This window comes from Pimephales promelas, chromosome 7, assembly GCF_988280905.1.
Source record: "Pimephales promelas chromosome 7, fPimPro1.hap1.1, whole genome shotgun sequence".
Classification (NCBI taxonomy): Eukaryota; Metazoa; Chordata; class Actinopteri; order Cypriniformes; family Leuciscidae; genus Pimephales; species Pimephales promelas.
In genome coordinates this window covers 2,923,509-2,943,968 of record NC_142775.1, presented here as the reverse complement: position 1 = coordinate 2,943,968, position 20,460 = coordinate 2,923,509, and the positions used below count along the sequence as shown (strand labels likewise).

At 37.1% G+C, this 20,460-nt stretch overlaps 1 protein-coding gene across 1 annotated transcript; it reads left to right on the top strand.

Moving 5' to 3' along the window:
- Positions 1 to 214: 214 nt before the first annotated feature.
- Positions 215 to 3,501, top strand: c1ql2 (complement C1q like 2). Its single transcript, XM_039690894.2, has 2 exons — positions 215 to 940; positions 1,554 to 3,501. The coding sequence occupies exons 1-2, from the start codon at positions 371 to 373 to the stop codon at positions 1,731 to 1,733; spliced, it is 750 nt and encodes a 249-aa protein (XP_039546828.1). The 5' UTR covers positions 215 to 370; the 3' UTR covers positions 1,734 to 3,501.
- Positions 3,502 to 20,460: the final 16,959 nt, after the last annotated feature.

Here is a 20,460-nt window from a genome sequence, read left to right as displayed (position 1 = left end):
ATTATCATCACAGCATCGTTTATTATCATCCAAACTGCAACAGCGTTGCTACGTCAGTCAGCGCGTCTTCTCTCTGCGCGCAACCACCGCTCCGTCTCGCGCTCCAGCGCGCGTACCAGAGCCAATAGTTTCTCTGTCATCTCTGGCACAGACGGTGCTATTCTGCCAGAGGTCACAAGAAGGTGGGACGGAGGGGAGTGTGTGCATTTTATATAGGCCTACATTTGAAGGAAAGATAGCTTTTTTTCCCCTTGTCATACTTTCAAGCGTGCGTGTCACCATTTCCTCCAAAAACGAGCCGGACTTTTTAGTGCGCGCTTCCCGGGTGCTCCACAGCAAGAGAATAATTGGCGCGGTCGTGGGCATCGTCATGATCGTGGCGCTGGTCATCGCAATTCCGCTTCTGGTCCAAACCTCCGTGGTTTCAGCGCACTACGAAATGATAGGCACCTGCCGGATGATCTGTGATCCGTACAACCCCAAACCGAGCGCCACGGCGCTGGAGGTGATGCAGGACCTCAGTGCCATCCCACCATCTTTCGCTCAAGGGACTAGAGGGGAACCGGGCCGCCCGGGCAAACCGGGACCCAGGGGTCCACCTGGAGAACCCGGTCCACCTGGTCCGAGGGGACCACCTGGGGACTCAGGCAGACCTGGATTTACCGGCATCACATCGGGGACGGCGAGGACTGAGACAGGAGACGTTGGTCCAGCGTTAGGGTACACCAAGATCGCGTTTTACGTGGGTCTCAAGAACCCTCACGAAGGCTACGAGGTGCTCCGGTTTGATGATGTAGTAACAAATGTCGGAAATCACTATGATCCCACGACTGGCAAGTTTACGTGTCAGGTGTCAGGGATTTACTACTTCACCTACCATGTGCTGATGCGCGGAGGGGACGGGACAAGCATGTGGGCAGACCTCTGTAAAAATGGACAGGTATTTCTACAACGTTTGCAGGAGCAAAACACTAAATATGCGAATTAATGTTTAACGAAACTTGAATCACCCATGAAAAATGGGGACAAGAAAAATAAACAGGGAGGGACTTAATTTTTTTTTCACATTGTTTTCGGTAAACATAAAAGTTGTGTTCAAACTCGTGAAAATAAATCGCTTTAGCAACATCTTTCGGACGGTATAACAAACAAAACAGTAAAACAAAACATTTCTGTCTTTATTTATCACTTTATTGACGCCACAAGTCAAACAATTCGCACACTGAGCGAGTTTCAAATTAGTTTTATACGGATGCTCGGTAAACAGGAGAGACACAATGTTTTGTGGAAAACAGATAAGGCTAATTTAGTGGTGATAAAAATGCAACTATTTTTATTAGTTCATTTATTATTATTATGAGTTTATTATTATAACCTCTGCACTTATTCTTTCTCAATATAGCAGGCGAATGATTTTTCTGTGCTCACAAATATTATAACGAAATGAAAGGTTTTTATTAGTGAAGATCTGATCATTTTAAGACTACTAAAAGGCTATCATAAGCGCTGCGAATTCAATGGCACTGAATGACACTGTGCGTTTATTTGAACAGGTTCGCGCGAGCGCCATCGCGCAAGACGCCGATCAGAACTACGACTACGCGAGCAACAGTGCCGTGCTACACCTGGACTCTGGCGACGAGATTTATGTCAAACTCGACGGCGGAAAGGCTCACGGAGGAAACAACAACAAATACAGTACATTCTCTGGCTTCATTCTGTACCCAGACTGAGCGGTTACGCGCTTGATTTCAGACGGACTATTCAAGCATCTCCTTTCTGTCATTCCTGTCCGTATGGGAAGATCAGGATCATCTCGTGTGAGAATCTGTTGTCTGAATACGTACCTTTCTGTTTAATGATGTCTTGTGTTTGGATATTATACCCAATTAAACGCAACATTAAAGATTGTGAACAGCAAAAGCATGCACGGGATGGTGATCCGGATTCCATCTTGATGATTATTAGCATTATCTGTACAGTTCTCTGCTCTCTTTTCCCCCTATAAAACTGCATTCATGAGCCCTAGTGTGACACAATTTCTGCTGTTAGATCAATTGGTTTCATGGAGATATGGAAACGTTTATTTTGATCTAATACTGGTTGCTGGACAAGTTTTTCAGCTCATGGAAAAAAAAAATGTAATGGATTTTCATCCCAAAAACATTTTATTATAATTTACTCACTCGTGTTGTTCCAAATCTGTATGATTTTTTTTTGTCTCACTTTCTTTTAAAGTGTCTGTGTTACAGTGTCATTATGAATTTAAGGACTATAATAATAATTCACTAAATGTACTTATAAGGGTTAGATTTGGGGTTACACTTTATTTTACAGAATGTGTGTAGTTATAAAGTACAGGGTTAGTATCGATATTACCAAGTTATTATAATTACTATAATGAGTACATACAAGGGGAACAGGACTGTAAAATAAAGTGTTACCTGGTTTGGTTTAGGGCTAGTTGCATATAATTATAAATATTACTACAGTAACTACATGTAACAAGGACACTCTGTAAAGTAAAGTGTTACAGATATTTTGTCTACTGTGTAACCCCCCAAAAAAAGATGTGTCGTAAAATGTCTCAGCCTTTCCTCCCCATATAGTGAAACGCCAAGAGGGTCCAATGTTGTTGGGTTTTACAGTGAAAAGAAAGTAATGCGGGTTTGGAAGACATGAGGTTGAGGAAAAAAAATTGACTTCTTAATATATTTGGCTAAATTAGCTTTAATTGCTCTACTGAAAATGGCTTGAAACCTTTGACTAAGCAATGGAGCATTACGGTGTGTTTTCAATTTGGATTATATAACAATCCTGTGTGTGTATTTTGATGGAAGTGTAGTTGCTCCGAAGTGAACTCTGGGACGTGACGTTTGACCTCACACAGGACCTCCAGCGGTAACTGAGCGTGCCAAACATCACGACCACAGAGACAGAGAAGAAGAACATCCACAGCATAAAACGGCCATATATTCAAATGACATAATGCAACATTTCCAACATCTGTTGTTTAGAAAATCACACGGACCAAAAACTGAGTTTAGCTGCTTTTCGATGGGTATTTGGTGCCTATATATACATTCAGATGTTTTACATTCTGGTAAAAAAAAAAAAATGTTAATAAACATCCTCAAACAACATCAGAGCGTCTGTTAATCCATCCGACACTTGGCTTAACACACGTTATATATAATGAGCTCCCCATACACGCCTGATTACACACCGCTGGCCACTAACATCCAGCATGAGGAAGAACAGTAGATGTAAAACAAGACTTTTTTAGTTTATAAACACTAAACAGCCATGTGTTTGAATATCTAATCTTTCATACATGTTTATTCCAGCAATTAAATGCCTGGGGCTTGTCTTTCTAGCACTGCTAATCTAGTTTGATTTGTTTGTGCAAAACACATCTCTGACTGATCCAAAAGATTTTCTGGCTTTGACAAAAGAGCCAAATTGTATGACTGTTCACACAACCCATGAATCGAAATAAATCCGCAGAACACCTGCATTATTCTGGTTTTGTCTTGGATTATTCATTTGAACCCATCATTTTAGCGTTTGGATGGGAGTGTAAGAACATGGGCCTTGATAAGCTTTCATTAGTCTGTGTTTGTGCGATCTGATCCCCGTGATCGTGTGAAGAGGCACAGCTGGTAGTTACAGAGTGAGAGAAAATAAGAAAGCCAGGGGGCTCACATCACTTTTCTCTATCCTTCTTACTCTCCCCCTTGCTCATTTATCTCAGTTCATCTGCCAGCACACACACACACCAGGGGTGTGTTTCCCAAAAGCATCGTTATGACCACAAGTTCCATTGAACTCTATTGGTAACGACAGCGCCATAGTTGGCTTTGGAAAACACACCCCAGTTTTGCATTGGAGGGCATTCTGGAAGTCAGCAGGAGCACTGCCCTCCGCAAACACACACACACACTCCAGTAATGACATCATTCAAAGTGTCTCCGTCACAGCAACTTTATTTCATCATTATAGTTCTCACGGACAAACACTCTCCTTAACTGCTCATCCTCACGCTGAGTCTCGACACAATCACACATCTCCTGTTAAACATCGCCAGAAGCTGCTTAGAACAATCCAGTGTGTTCAGCCCTCATGGTCTGTTGAGATTTACCTCATTGTTTGTATGTTTTGGATCATTGAAAGTGTAAATAATGATGTATGTGAAGTAACAATAATAATAAATATAGCTGCAGGCAGAGATTAGGGGCTAAGCCGTAATGGCTATTTTGGGCTTGTTTTGATATATGATTTTTTTTTTTAAATAGGACTATTTTGAACATTGCACAATACACATGGTTTAACGTGTGCTACACACTGGATTTAATTAAACAATCTTCAAAGATATAGCCTGTTGCTTTAAACAGCATGTCACTCACACACTCTAAAAAATGCTGGGTTGTTTTAACCCAATTTTGGGTAAAATATGGACAAACCCAGCCAATTGGGTTAAAAATATAATTTAAAAATGTAACCCAATGGATGGGTTTGTCCATATTTTACCCAAAATTGGGTTAAAACAACCCAGCATTTTTTAGAGTGCACAATGGTTAGTTTCATTTTACAAGAGATTTGGCTCTGAAAAGAGTGCCGAAGTTACGACGTCACTCTGTAGGCCAAAACGCGGAAGTGAGTTAGCATTTAGCACTCACGGTTCCCTCGCTCTCTAAAGTCTATGGGATTTTTTTGAATGGGTTTTGGCAAAGTCGCCTGAAATAAGATCTGTGGTGAACAAAGCCTCTAAATATTTTCACGTTTTGATCTATGACATAAAACACAGTTATAACCTGCATAACCTGTTTTTTAAACTTCATTTTTTTGTTTTTAAAAAACTTTATATAGGCTTCAAAATGTATACATTTTGGATTAACTTGTAAAGATTATCTTGATAGACAAAACGTGTAGGGGTCACAACTCTTTGTTTAACACAGATCTTATTTTTCGCGGTTTTCCAAAAGTCAAGCCGGCGATGAATAAAAAAAAAAACTACATAATTAATGCAACATTTTGTTTATAATCAGTTCTCATTATAGAAATTTCATCAAAGTATTAACTTGGATCTTCAATGTTAAGCATGTTTTTGAGACCCTTGTCTCCCCAGACATGAGGAGACGTGAAAGAAAGTTTTGTGAAGTGTAAAAATAGAGACAAATGAAAAGACTCTGCACTGTCCTTGTAACATACTTAAACTGAGGTGTACAAAATTACAGTAGTCTAAGCACATTCAATCATACTTCAATAAAAATTCAATTCACACAATCATACTTCAACAAAAATTAAACAAATATTTATAATTCCAGCAAAATGCTAATTCCACAAAAATTATACAAGATACTACAGTAAAACAACTGTACATTTGAAGGGTATCACGGCAAAAGGGCTTCTAGTGACCCTTCTTGGGCTGTATGTAAAGTTAAATGTGGTAACCTGAGCTGAAATCACTTGCAATGCAATCCAACACACATACACACGCTGTCCATCACTCATTATACCTTTCTCTCTAATGCGCCGCACGCCGCAGACAATCAGAGGTTAAAGGGCAAGCACTCCCCTCTAACGCATGCTAAAGAGACACTTACACACACACACCATTAAATCTGGTCTCTTCTAAATACATTCACTGACTAGAGGAAATCTGATCACTTTTTTGTCACACAAAGGACACAAGGTCACTTGAGAACACATATTGAGGAACAGCCAAGCACTTCTTTTTCAAAAGAGTGACCACAATACAACAATATAAAAACAGATCAATACATTAACTCACAATAATTCAAAAATAACGACAAAAAGCACCATAAAACCCACAGTACAACTCATGGACTGTTGTATATCCAACAGTGTCAAATACGTCACAAGATTGACATTTAAGTGGTGGATGCAAGTGCATTGAAGATCTATTCTCACAACCCCCGGGCATAAGAGGACTTTTGAAAGATTTTAAGCACGCGTGCCCTCTAACGAGCTAATGAGTCGGCTGTATTGCAGGAAATGATGCGGTACCATGTGAAGCTGTTCTGAGGCCTTTTATCTGTTTAGAGATGACAGCTGTCAATCAATGAGACCAACATCTCTCCAGAACTGTCAACAAGCAAAACAGGCACAAAAGCCCAGAGTACGTAAGAGACTTTCTGCCATTTAAGCTTATCTAAAGCTCAGTGTGTGATGTGTGTGTCTGAGAGAGAGTTTTCTGAGGACACTGGTACTGATGGGTACATGACGGCCACCGACACCCCGGTTCTGACCCCCAAGTGTCACCCCACTGACTCGCCCCATATGCTTTTTTACACACTTTTTACCTTTTCACAACTTATGCAGCGATTGGTACGCAGCCGGTCACACTCTGACCTGGGCCTCCCCCTGCCTTTTCCCCCACGGTCGACGCCCGTCTGAGGTGGAGGACGCAAATTTCGACAAAAAAAAAACCTCCCTTAAGTTTTTACGATATTTCACTAACAGGGGCCGACCGCTCCTTTGGGGTGAGCATGTGAGGATTTTCAAATCAACACAAACCAGCACAGGTGTCGTCACAGTGAGCGCTAAGGCTCATCGTTGGACGCCCTTTTGGGATTCCAGCGCGTACTCATGGGTCATTTAACATGCTTGCGCTGTGACACAAGAATGAGCGGCTTATGGAATTGCTAAAATCTAACATAAAACAGCAACTCACGCCTTATCTGGTTCAGATCAATTTCGCTCTCTCACTCTTTTGGGATTGCCACATCTGCATAGTTGTGTGGAAACAGACATACAATCTGTATAGTTATGTTTCAATGGCAGCGCTCCAGACTGCGACCAAATGGTCGCATTTTGCGACCAAATTTTGAGAGTGTGCGACTGAATTTTACATCCAGTCGCACATGTGCGACCAGTAAATTTGCCACACGTTAAACGCATGGTTAAGCGTGGAAGGGGCGCGTCAATGAATCCGTGACAAGAATCGCGCGCATAAACGTCTGTGGGAAGGAGACGGAGACAAATATCACAACCTGCTACGTGCGTCTGAGCAATAAGCGATCTATCGACTCGTTACCTAGCAGCGAATGCAAACAAAATGAAAGTGGAACGAAAATACGATACTCATGATTAGGACCGTCGAGCAGCAGCACCAGCGACCCGAACCACTGACAGTTCAAAAAAGCCCCGAACTTGCCAGTCGCGGCACTGTTAGGAGATCCAGTGAATGAATCCATTGAATATATAGTTCTGTTATAAACCACATATAGTAAGTTATAAGTAGGCCTAAGTTATAAGTTATCATATCAACAGCGCTGACGTGGAAACCAGGATAAACACTTATAGAAGGCTTTCAGTCCACTAAATCAGCAGCTCACCATGGATTTAGGCTAATGTAGTAACTTAACTCTAACCATAAATATGATAATGTGGAAGAAATAGTCAAACACTTACAAGTAGCCTACTACACATCTTTTTCTAGCACTTCAAAATCAAAACTATAATATCATATATAAATATTTTATTTTTTGTATTTTTTATGTGATGACCAACACATTTTTTGTTCATCCTTCAAAGATTGTCCTAAAATAAACATTTTTAAGATTTTTTAAGACTCTTGTTTAAACATTTATTTAAAAAATAATAACACCATCGTAAACAGTAGGAATGTTTATTGGCTATTTTCACTCCATATACATGTTTTCAAATTAATAGGTTTTTTTTTAATTTAATATTAGGCCTAAGACATTATAAATGATAACTAAAGTTAATTTCATCTACACCCTAGTGATTTATTGTCAGCCCCAGTGCTACTAGATTTTTTTTCTTTTTTTTTTTTTGTAGAACTCAGTGTGAGTTCTCAGTTGAGGTGGTGCTGCTTTCAAATTTGAGTCTGGAGCCCTGTGAACTTAAAATAAAACAGCATATCATAATGTTAAGTCTATTTATTATTATAGAATTTGTCAGTATTACAGTTGTTTTGGGGGAAATTTGAATAATTGCTTTGCGAGCTGATTTAAGGTGTGCCCCTGAATTTTCTGATTGCGCTCCTAAAATTTTCAGTTAGGGGCAACAGCGCTCCTAGTAAAAAAAGTTAGTCTGGAGCCCTGAATGGTATTTCACAGTAAATTTGTTTTTTGAACCAATGATTCTGCAAGTGCAAGATTTCTTTAAAGATGTGAATGCACAATGCAATGTTTTGAACATTAGACAGCCTGTGTTACAAGTGATAACTGTTTTGAGTTTTGTGTCGAGAGTTTTGAAAAATGACATCAAGGTTCTGAAAATAGTAGCAAAGTGATTGTAAAAAACTGTAAATGGGGAAAACACATCAACGGGCAACTACAGTAGACAACACCTTGTGATGGCATATCTTAAACTTATCATAAACTCATGTTATAGAATAATGAACCAGAATAAACAATTGTAACATAAACCAAATAGACTGCACCATAGTCAACAGAAACACATAACCATAATAACAAATGTAACGAACATAAGCCCATAAACAGTTTGTAAAGACTTCACATGCTGACGCTATCACGGTCGTGACGTCATCTTAGCACCCGTCATCACTATATAGTCAAGTTTTTAAAAAAAATGTGTGTCTTTGAGAAGTCAGAAAACATGTTGACACTGATCTCTTCCACCTCAAGGTGTCTAATATAACAAACAAGGAGCATCTCTATGACAACAATATAAGAGTGTACCGGATCATCAATGGGGTGCTTCTTGTAGACGCCCTCTTTGTCCATCTCCACCCGGACTTCAGGGGTGTCCACCTCGTCCACCGGTGCTGCAAAATGAAATAAACCAGGTGGTCAAATGATTGTGTATATGTTCAAGAGAAATCATGTCCAATCTCTGCATATGATAGATAGATAGATAGATAGATAGATAGATAGATAGATAGATAGATAGATAGATAGATAGATAGATAGATAGATAGATAGATAGATAGATAGATAGATAGATAGATAGATAGATAGATAGATAGATAGATGCTGGGAAAGATCAGCTTTACAGAAAAATATAGATGGGCAAACCAGGAGGATGAGGAAGAAAAACAGGATAAAGAGAAGAAAACTAAAGACATTTTGTTAGTTTGTTTTTATAAGTTTCTGGGAGCTATTTTTGTTCAATTTGGAGGCATTTCTTTTAGTTATTTATTTACATATATTTTTTCTAATATAGGAGACATTATTCTATCATTATTTCATTTGAAACCTGTCATAATAAAACATGTTGAGTAACCTCTGAGAACGCCTATATGAATTTGTGTCTTGTAATATAAAAATGTTCTATCCGTAAAGAGGAGGCATGGTCTACTTTAAAAGTATTGAAATTTATAAGGCATCTTTGAGTTAACTTCGAGTGTCATTTGAGTGTTTGTTTGCTGGGCCGAGTGTCCTGGTTTGTGGTAACGTCAAAATATGGTCACCCTAAGCTCTACTGTTCTCATCGAAAACCATAGATATCACAGACCTCAAAACAACGTATCACACACGACATTTTTGTTATTGTTAGCAAAATACTACCGCTGTGTTTACACCGCCACCGGCGAGAGCGTCAAAGTGCCCAGAACTCATTCATTTTCAATGAGTTTTGCCGCTCGCGCGTCTCTCGGCGGCGGTGTGAACGTACATTCATTACAACACAAACAATTGACTCGCCCAGCCAGCTGGTGGCGTTGAAACTACAGGTTAACTTAAAGACACGATTAATTACGTGATCATACACCCGGCCATTGTATTCAAACAAATGTTAAAATTACCTTGAGTGATAGACTGATCGCTGCACAGACGTGTAACGTTAACTTTATACTGCGAAGGTCGATTATCTCATCTGGTTAGTACAACCAATCGCACGACAACTATCTGGCGTGTCATTCACACCTCGAAACACCAAATACATTTTGTATAAAACCTAATTTTTTGTATAAAAGCTGTCGACGTCCTGACAAGATCCTTCTCTTGTTTACTATGTTTCGTTGCTAGACAACGGCGCGCGCTCTTTCCCGCCAGCCAGTCCTCGTGACGTCGAATAGAACGCGTGACGTGAGCTCACTGCTTGGAAATACCACAATGGCTTTTTTTCTCTGTTTTTTAATTCTTTATTTAAACATTCAGTATACAGTGTGAACCAACATGACAACACAACAACTACAACAACAAAATAGCGCAAAATAAGAGTTAGACTAATAAAAATTAGAGGAATAAACAGTATTGGGGGCTGAGTGCTTTTATATGGAAGCATATTGCATTCACTTGAAGAAAAAAATCTACTCTGTTTTTCTGAATTAATGAGTAATTATCTCAGAATTACGAGAAAAAAGCTTTTGCTCTGTTTTTTTTCTGAATTATTGACTTTTATTATCTCAGAAATTCAGAAAAACAGAGCAAAAACGTTTTTCCATGAAAAAAATTGCTCGTAATTCTGAGATAATTACCTCGTTAATTCAGAAAAACAGAGCAAAAGCTTTTTCCCATGAAAAATGTGCTCGTAATTCTGAGATAATGATCTTGTAATTCTGAGATAATTACCTCGTTAATTCAGAAAAACAGAGCAAAAACTTTTTTTCCCATGAAAAATTTGCTCGTAATTCTGAGATAATTAACTCATTAATTCAGAAAAACAGAGCAAAAACTTTTTTCCCATGAAAAATTATCTCGTAATTCTGAGATAATTAACTCATTAATTCAGAAAACAGTAGATTTTTTTTCTTCAAGTGAATGCAATACGCTTCCGTACATTTGGGTTAAGAGAGGATGAAATTGTTGTGAAGAAATGTTCCATCTCATGCAAGAACGCACACAAAAAAAATTGGTTCACAATTTGAAAACTTACATTTGTGAATATAAAATCATTGGAAAATAATTAGATTTATAATAAAGCAGGCATTTGAATCAGCTTCAAATAATCCAAAAATAACACTTTTGGGATTCATGGAGAAATTCTGCAAGATATTGCTTGAGATAAACCCACTAACATCTTAACATTAACATTAATTAATTAACATTAATTAATTAACATTAACTCAGGTCAATTTCTGATACCTTGGTCTGCTGGGATAAAATAGCCACAGTTTGTTTAAAAAAACTAGTTGGTTTGATTTCATTGGATACTTTTGCTTGACTGCTGTTGCAATGGCTGAACAAGCTCAGAAGACAGGATTGTGTTTTTACTTCTTAACCCTCTGATGGTCTTCAAAAAAAGTAACAATTCCAGTCTTCGGGGTCTATTGGACCCCAGACAATAATATTTAATTTTGTAACAGAATAGTATTTTTTTTTTTAACAAATATAATTTTACTCTGTTTATTAATGTTTTTCCTCAACATTTGTGTAGTTTTTGGAGGATTTATGATTTTTTTATTTATTTCTATAAATAAATAAAAATTTATTTAATTAGGATTTATACAAAAAAACAGCATTTTATGTTAAATAAACTTTATAAAAGACCCAGATTTCTAACTTTCATTCCTGGGGATACCATGGATAATTTTACAAGGTTGAATGTAAGATTTTTTGCCTTATTTTTGGAAAAAACAGGTTAAAATTTGTAATAAGTCACTTTATCCACTAGATGGCTATAGAGCTCCACTAGATGGCTATAGAGCTTCACTAGGCCTATAACTATTTGACTTACTGAAAGATATAGTTTCTAAAGTTGGATTCAGTTGGATTCATATCTAAATATTGTAAAATCACACTTATAACAAAAATAAAATACTTTTTTGTCAAAGTTTAGCCTTTGTTTTTTTACTGAAAAAACAACAGTTTTTCAATAATGTTACATTATGATTAGAATCAAACCTGAACATGTTACAAAGAGAAATGTTGGAGTCTTAAGATTTGATCATTTATTTCAACTGAACAGCAATAACAAATTAGCAAATAAAGCAGTAAAAATAAAATATTAAAAAAAAAAAAAGTAAATTGGGTAGAAAATAGAATAACTAGGAACAATAGTTTGGAACAATAGAACAGATGGTCTCATCTCTTTTATTTTTTTTTTATAGCCTTACAAATGTATTCCTGTGTGTGTGTGTGCACATTTTCAATGTGTCTTAGTGTTACCAATTTATTTTTGCGGTGGTTCTGCATTTTAGAGTATTTTATTTTACAAATGATAAGCGAATAGTTTTTATAGTCTGTATGTATTCCTGTATATTGCATTCCTCTATATGTGTGTGTTTGTGTGTGTGTGCATGTGTGTGAGCATGATAATTTTTGATTGTGGATGTTTTTTGCATTGTTGGAAGTGTGCCACTTAATTTCTGTCATTTCTGTCTGTGTTCTGCGTTATTTCTGATTTTGATGATGAATTGTGTCTATTTTGAGTCCAATGATAAATAAATATTTATTTATTAATTTATAGATATTTAAAAGATATCATAAATCCTCCAAAAACTGCACAAATGTTGAGTAAAAACATTAATAAACAGTAAAATAATATTTGTATACAAAAAAAAAACTATTGTTCTGTTACAAAATTAAATGGTATTTTTTGGGGTCCAATGGACCCCGAAGACCACGAGTGTGACTATTTTTGTCACGCCTACATAAAAACAGATAGAATTCCATTTAAATTTTTTTTTGTAGATCTTGACAGTGTTGAGAGCCGTAGCAAGTTTCATACCATTTGGAAAAAGAGAACATTTTTTTTAATTCAAGCAAAATTCATTTGGGGTCTAACAGACCCCGAAGACCATCAGAGTTAACTGTATGTGCTTGTTATTAGAGGATATTTCCTTCATTTTCAAGAATTATTTTATTCAAGAATAATCATTTGAGGTCATTGTCGTTATTTGAATTGGGGGTTTTCTTAAAATCAAAAGAACAAACCTATGTTAATAATATTTCAAAGCAAAGTAATTGGGGTTTTGAGGTTTTTAAAAGTTGAAACTGAGCCCCATAGAAATGCTAATAGGACAGGCCCTGTACTGCCGCATATTTAGTTTGAGTTTTTTAATCCAATTTATTTTAAATCATGTCTCATTATTTCAGAACATTGTTTAAATGGTTAGACATAATTCTATATCATGTCGTTTTGTCTTGAGGGTCTGCTGATTGTGCACTGTTGTGTTCATCTGTCCAGGGTGTGCATGAAGAAAAACACGCCTGAGGAAGGAGCAGCCGATGTTCAGAAAGCCAAGGCTTCGTGCAGAGAGTGGGTCCGCACCAACAGGTCCTGGTACGTCAACCGGCTCTGTGTGCTCCTTCCGACAGACGCTCAGGTCACCGTGGTCAAGGAGCTTCTTCGATGTGTGTTTTTATCTCTAACCAGCCCTGGGAGTCTGACAGTGACCTGGACGACGAAGCTGCCTCTGCTGCTCCATCTGAGCTTCCTCACAGTAAATGTAAGTGTGTTTCTTACTTAGTTTTTTTGTCTTGTTTAAAGTCCAAATATCTACTAGATATTTATATGATATCGGAAGTACAGAGTCAGTGTTTACAAGTTGAACGCAACGTGCAAACTAACTCAAACGCCGTTTACAAAAAAAAAAAAAGGAATTAAAAGGTAAAACAACGATGTCGGACGATTTTGATACTGTACTTCCGGCTACGTCGCCCGTGACCTTTTGAACGTAATTACGTATTACGTGACGTTACAAACGCGCCTCACAGAATAGAGCAAGGCTAGCATTTGTCCTTAGAAAAGTTACATTTTTGGAATAAGTTTTGAAATAACCGATCGATTCGCATGATAAGACCCTTATTCATCGTCTGGTGTCGTTTAAAGACATTTGAAGCTGCATCTGAAACTGTCTTTTGGACCTTGAACTGTCTGGTTCACATTGAAGTCCATTATATGGAGAAAAATCCTGGAATGTTTTCATCAAAAACCTTAATTTCTTTTCGACTGAGGAAAGAAAGACATGGACATCTTGGATGACATGGGGGTGCGTAAATTATCAGCAAAAGTTTTTTCAAAAGTGAACTAATCCTTTAAGAATGTTCCCCTAATGTTCCCGAATGGTCCCATGAGGTTATTTTTTTGGGAACCAAACAAGAATGTTATAGGAAAATTCCATTTAGGTCATTTTTAGGTTCCATTTTTATAACGTAAGGAGAATGTTCCGGGAACGTTCCCTTAACCTTAAGGGAAAGTTCTAGAAACGTCCTGGGAACCAAAAACTAACGTTCCCAGAACCTAAATTTGTTGCGCCGGAGGACATCGAACGGCTGTGGAGACCAGCTAAGCAAACACTTGAAGAATGGAGGACAAGGACGTCACTGCAGGACATCAGTGTGGCAACACAACTCAAAGTTGACTATGGCATATAGTTTTGTGTATTTGTTTTCCATATGGATGGTCAATAAAACATTGCTAAAACAATAGACCATAGCAGACCATAATGATATGAAATATTTATTAGAACATTTTATTTATAAAAAATAATCAGTCTTCCTCCTCCTCGTGTGTGTGTGTGTGTTTTGGGAAAGCGAGAGTGCCCCTCCTCTCTGGGAGTCTAAATCAGCACAATCTTGAGCTATTTTCATTTGTTTTGTATCAAATTAAAGATTATTTTGAGCACAACCCCCGGGCATAAGAGGACTTTTTTTTTTTTTTTTTTAATATATTTATTTATCAACTTTTTCAAAGCATTAACAGAAAGCATTAACATAAAGCAGATACAATCAAAGTTAAAGTTTTTCCCCCACAATAACCCATTCCGCCAAAATAAATAACAATATATTACATACAAGTCAAAACAAAAATATCAATAATAATAATATTCCCCCCCCCCAAAAAAAATAAAAAAAAATACAAAATACAAAAAATAAAAAAATAAATAAATAAAAATAAATAATAAAATAAATAAACATACATAGCCAATAATGAAATTCTGACATGTTCGTGGTCCGTACATAACTACAGAACAATACCCAAATTGACAATCACATCTAACATTGATCAATAGGTGGGAGAGTCCTCATCTTCTCAAAATATGTAATCATGGGTTGCCAAGTCTGATAAAATTTTTCAACCGATCCTTTCATTAAATATTTAATTTTCTCTAATTTTAAATATGATATTAGATCACATAACCACATTGAGGCTTTAGGTGGATTTGTTGAATTCCACTCCAGTAATATTCTCCTTCTAGCTAATAAGGTGGCAAAAGCAATAACATTTTTTACTTTATTTGTCAATGATACTCCATGTTCTGGTACTCCAAAAATAGCAACTTCAACAGCATAAGAGGACTTTTGAAAGATTTTAAGCACACGTGCCCTCTAACGAGCTAATGAGTCGGCTGTATTGCAGGAAATGGTGCGGTACCATGTGAAGCTGTTCTGAGGCCTTTTATCTGCTTAGAGATGACAGCTGTCAATCAATGGGACCAACATCTCTCTGTCCTCATCTCCAGAACTGTCAACAAGCAAAACAGACACAAAAGCCCAGAGTACGTAAGAGACTTTCTGCCATTTAAGCTTATCTAAAGCTCAGTGTGTGTGATGTGTGTGTCTGAGAGAGAGTTTTCTGAGTGTTTCTTTAGTTCCTGCTGACATTTACCATCTTAAATCGTCTCATGTAATTTTTATGAGCTGTTGCTGCCCAGTGTTTGAGCAGTTTTCAGCTCTCTTTCTCTCTCTGTCTCTCCATCTTTCTTTCTGTGTGTATGAATAAATGAATGTGTCAGCATGCTTTGTTGTAGGTGTGTATTATGTCAGTAAGCATGTGATTATAAGAGAGAGATGATGTACTTTATGACAGGATGAATGAGAGCTCATGTGAGCAGGATTGTCATGTCTGAAATGGATATGGCTATACATAGGAGAAGTGTTTTGGAAAAAACACTCTTGGTTTTTCATTCAAAATATTCACAAATAAATCTAACCTTAAATAGGCTAAAAAGATTGTGGGAAGATCTTATTATAAATTATTTTTTTTCCTGAACTAGGCCTATATGTATTCCACAATAATTGGCAGTCCCTCATTTAATACTCTTGTTACGTTCTCCGAGGATATGTGGTTCTTTTGTTGTTGTTTTGCTTTCACTTTCTCCGCTATCACCTCTCAGGGCGGTGCTACTGGCTGTCTGTCATCATTGGGACGTGGAACGGGATGGGCGTCCTTATAAAAGACTGACGTGGACCGGAAGCGAGAGAGAGAGAGAGAGGGAGCCGTGATATTGGCGTGCCTCGTTTGTTTTCTTTTGTTTTGTTTTTGTTACTGAAGGTTAATACGTTGGAGTACATATTTTGTTTGTTTATTTTGTATTACGTTAAGAACTTGAGTTATTATGTTTCTTCTTTTTTTTTTTCACTATTTATCTTGTTTTATGTCCGGCCCGGGAGTAGTAGTCAGGAAAGCATGTCACGTGACTTCCATCACAACACCTAGGGAAGCACGCTGTTAGAACACCAGGTAAGGAGCGGGTGCTATCTGTGTATGTTTGAGTTTTATGTAGAGTAGGGTAGCGAGGGCGTGTTGAGCGCCGTCGATTTTGTTTTCCTTTTTCTTTGGTGTTGTAGTTTAGTGGGGATGGGAAGTTAGAATGGGGTTTTTGTTTTGATTATTTCTTTGCTTTAAGCCCCGCTTAGACTCCTACTCCCTGGGTACGTCAATTGGATTATTCTCTCCCTCTCATTTGTGCACCTGGTGGTCATGAATAAATACCTTCATTTATATGATTCAAACCTCCTTGTGTTATCGTGGTATTTCGCTCCAGCATCATAATTGCGTAACCATAAGGCTAACTAACTCTGGGACATATTATTTAAAAGAAAAAAAAAATACTTTATGTTGTGTCCTTTCATCCTCTGGCCTAAGCCGTTTTAGGGACGTAACAACTCTGTACATCCCTTTGCCAAGATCATAACAGCATTTTATCCCATGATGCCTTCTCCTATAACAACATAGGCTCAGTAAAAACACAAAAAATAAGACACATTGGTCAAGATGGCTGCCACCACGCTAAAACCCAAGATGGCCACCGCAGCTCCTGAATCTCCGGTCCAGTATCCAAAGACAACTACAGTCCCCGTCCAGTCCCCTAAAAAGTGCCTAGCAAACGGTAGGATAAGTTGGGTAAGACTGCAGGAACACAAGGAGTATTCATACTAGACTAAACAAGGAACTAAAGATAATATATGATACAACAACAGGTGAACTCAATACAACAAATCAAACACTGGGAAACTGGGTCAAATGACACAAGGACAGCAAACATGACAAAAGCAAAAACTATGCATGTTACATTTATAACATTGTACATTATATTACAGTTTACATTATTTTTACTATATAAATAATAATGATAATTCTAATATTAATATAAAAAATTCGCATATTTATTGTAACAGTTTATGAACCATCTCAATAGTAATTACAAACCTGGACCAAAAAAATCCAGCTCTTTTCCATCCCTTTCACTCTCTTGGTATTCAATTCCACACATCATGTGCTTTGTTCTGTTATAATCATACATCATGTGATTTGTGTGCATTTTTTTTATCTCTGCTGTCCTGCGTGCGGTGTTTCAGCCTGAGGCAGCTCATCATGGCGACTGAATTATGGCTAATAATGCTGAAATAAATCTGAGATGCTGAAGCGCCCATCTTCTGTCCTTTTCTGCCTCGATCTTCACAGCTGCGGTCCGCCCGTCACATCTCTATTCATGAGGCTTTTACATAATGAGCTGTTATGGAGTTCTGGGTGATCTGTCATCAAGAGCAACGACCCCCAGGGCTCTCACTGGACCACTAACTTCACACTTCACGCGCTGTGTGTGTGTGTGTGTGTGTGTGTGTGTGTGTGTGTGTGCAACCTCAGGAATTTCCCATCATCTTAAACTTCATCACTGATGCCCAGGCCATCCTCAAACCAACTCTCATTCTCTCTCTCTTTCCCTTTTTTAATTTTACTCTCTAGCTGCTTCTGTCGGAAAATTGGTTTTAATGTGTCGAGATGCAACTGATGATTATGGCCAAAGTCATTTTAGCTGTCATGTTTTTTATTTTTTATCTAGGCTTCAGTTTTTCATATGATGTTTCTTATGAAAGTGTCACGCCACGTGAGCTGATAAATCTAAAATAGACAAGATAATGTTTAAATTCTAGCTGGAATATTCCTTATTCATGTTCAATGTGTTAACATCAATACAGAGCCGGAATTAATTAAATGCATATTAAGTGCTAATATTATGAAGAATGATATTTGACTTGAGGTCAGATCTGAGGGAAGTATGAAATGAATAATAAGTAAAGTTGCAACCATTCCATGTGAAAAAGTGTGCTTATTTCTAATAAAAGTGCACTTCAAAATCTAAAAAGAAAATATTTTTTAAACTGTACTCTCCAGAACATACAGAATGGAGAGAGGGCATTTAGTTTTCACAAGGGGGCACACTTTTTATGATCTGAGATACAAGCATTCACCAAAACAATAACATCCCGTATTTAGCCTGAAATAATTTAAATAGACTGACTTCTATATTAAAAACAAAACACAAAATATGAATTTTCAAAATATGAATTTTGACACAATTATAACATCACAACAGAAATTTAAGAGAGTAAAATAATTGCCACAATGAAATGTCCTGTTTGCGAAGATGGTTCGGATCGATCAGCTTATTCTTCATGGATGTTTTTATTGGACTCTGTCTCGAAAAAGACATTACATTAATATAAGTTTACCAATGATTGTCAGTATATTCAGCAGTGCACATTAACCACAGACAGAAGTAGTTCACTGTAAAAAAAATATTTTCAAGATTTGTTATCACAACATATTTTCTTTTGTCAAATCAACTTTAGAATAATTTATTTAGTTGAGATAACTTATTATTTTGAGTTTCTGATGATTAAATTAATCTCCTTCATTGTATTAACTCACTATTTCCAGTTCAATCAACTTAAAATTTTAAGGCAACCCAGGTTACTTACTTTTTTTAAGTTAAAATCAACAATATTTTTTTACGGTGTAGTAATCACAACATTTTTTCTTTTGTCAAATCCACTTAAATAATTTATTTAGTTCAGATAACATATAATTTTGAGTTTCTGATGATTAAATCATTCTCCTTCATTGTATTAACTCACTTTTCCAGTTCAATGAACTTAAAATTTTAAGGCAACCAGGTTACTTACTTTTTTAAGTTAAACCAACAATATTTTTTTACAGTGTAATAATACAACTGTGAAAAGATGTATTAAATATGTACTACAGTATAATATATATATATATATATTTATATATATTTCTTTTTATTGCAATTAACATGCAACTAGGAAACATTTCATTCAGTTCACACTCACTATGTTCTTTTTTCCATGAAAGTATGTTAAAGTGTACATCTTTTTCACCAGGGAATGCAAATTAAGCAATGAGATATGTTACAAATGAATTGTGAGCATAGAAATATGAGTGCGTGTATGAGAGAAAGATAGTTAAAAATAAATGTTGCCTGCAGACCCGCAGACACTGACTCTGGTACCAGCTGCATCTCCCTGAGCACAGACTGACTGTGACACACACACACACACACACACACGTTCGCACGCCCTGTCCTTTCATTGTGACTTACAAAGTTTAGACACATAAGCACTCTATTATTGTCAGTATGCTTCGTAAGGCCATGATTGTAATGTCTGTCATGACAACTCTCAGAGCATTTGGCATAGAAATGGATATGATAATGTTGATATGTTTGTTCTTGGTGAAATGTATCTGTTGCTTTGGCTTGGGACATTAACAGACAGTCTGCTGCTGTACAATATAACATACATAAATTTCTCATAGCAGACAGGTGGAAATTATGTATTTAACTGTAATAAATAAATCCATTCATTTTCCAAACTGCTATGAAGCTTTGAGAGAAAAGCTTCATAGAACAGATAGAGAGAGTAGTAGTTCTCCTAAATGCATGGAAGCAATTGCCATTTGATTAGATAATTGCATTAATACGAAATTAGTGAGTGTAGAGAGAGAGAGAGAGAGAGAGAGAGAGAGAGAGTAAAATCTAAAGGAAGCAATGTGTGTTTTTACAGTCTAACACAATCGATCACCCGAGCCGTAAATGTCATGTGACTGGTGACATCACTGGATGATGACATCACAAGACGCTGATGGATTGATGGCGACAGAAGAACACACACAGTCCCAAAACCTTCACATCTTGCGAAGTTTTGACGTTGTAGACGGCAGAAATGTCATGCGTTTGGGAGCCTCCAAAAATGGTTCAATAAAGAAATACTAACAATTAATATGACTAGGATTTCATATGAACACACAGGTACTTTTTAGCAGCCTGATGTGTGCTTCGATCTCCACGGGACCTATCAAGTGTTTTTTGCTAGTTTCAGCCTGACGCAGTTATCATTTTAACGTCCTGCGGCTCGTTTTTGCATTTGCGCCACGATGTTGGAGCCATATTTTATGTATCAAACATGAAACACCCCCTTGCAAAAAAGAAGTACATTTTAGCACATTTCTACACTCTAAAAAATGCTGGGTTGTTTG

Coding starts and splice junctions, on each gene's coding strand:
- c1ql2 (XM_039690894.2), top strand. CDS start 371: ATGATCGTGGCGCTGGTCATCGCAATTCCGCTTCTGGTCCAAACCTCC. Junction 941..1,553: donor ACCTCTGTAAAAATGGACAG/GTATTTCTACAA, acceptor TTATTTGAACAG/GTTCGCGCGAGCGCCATCGC.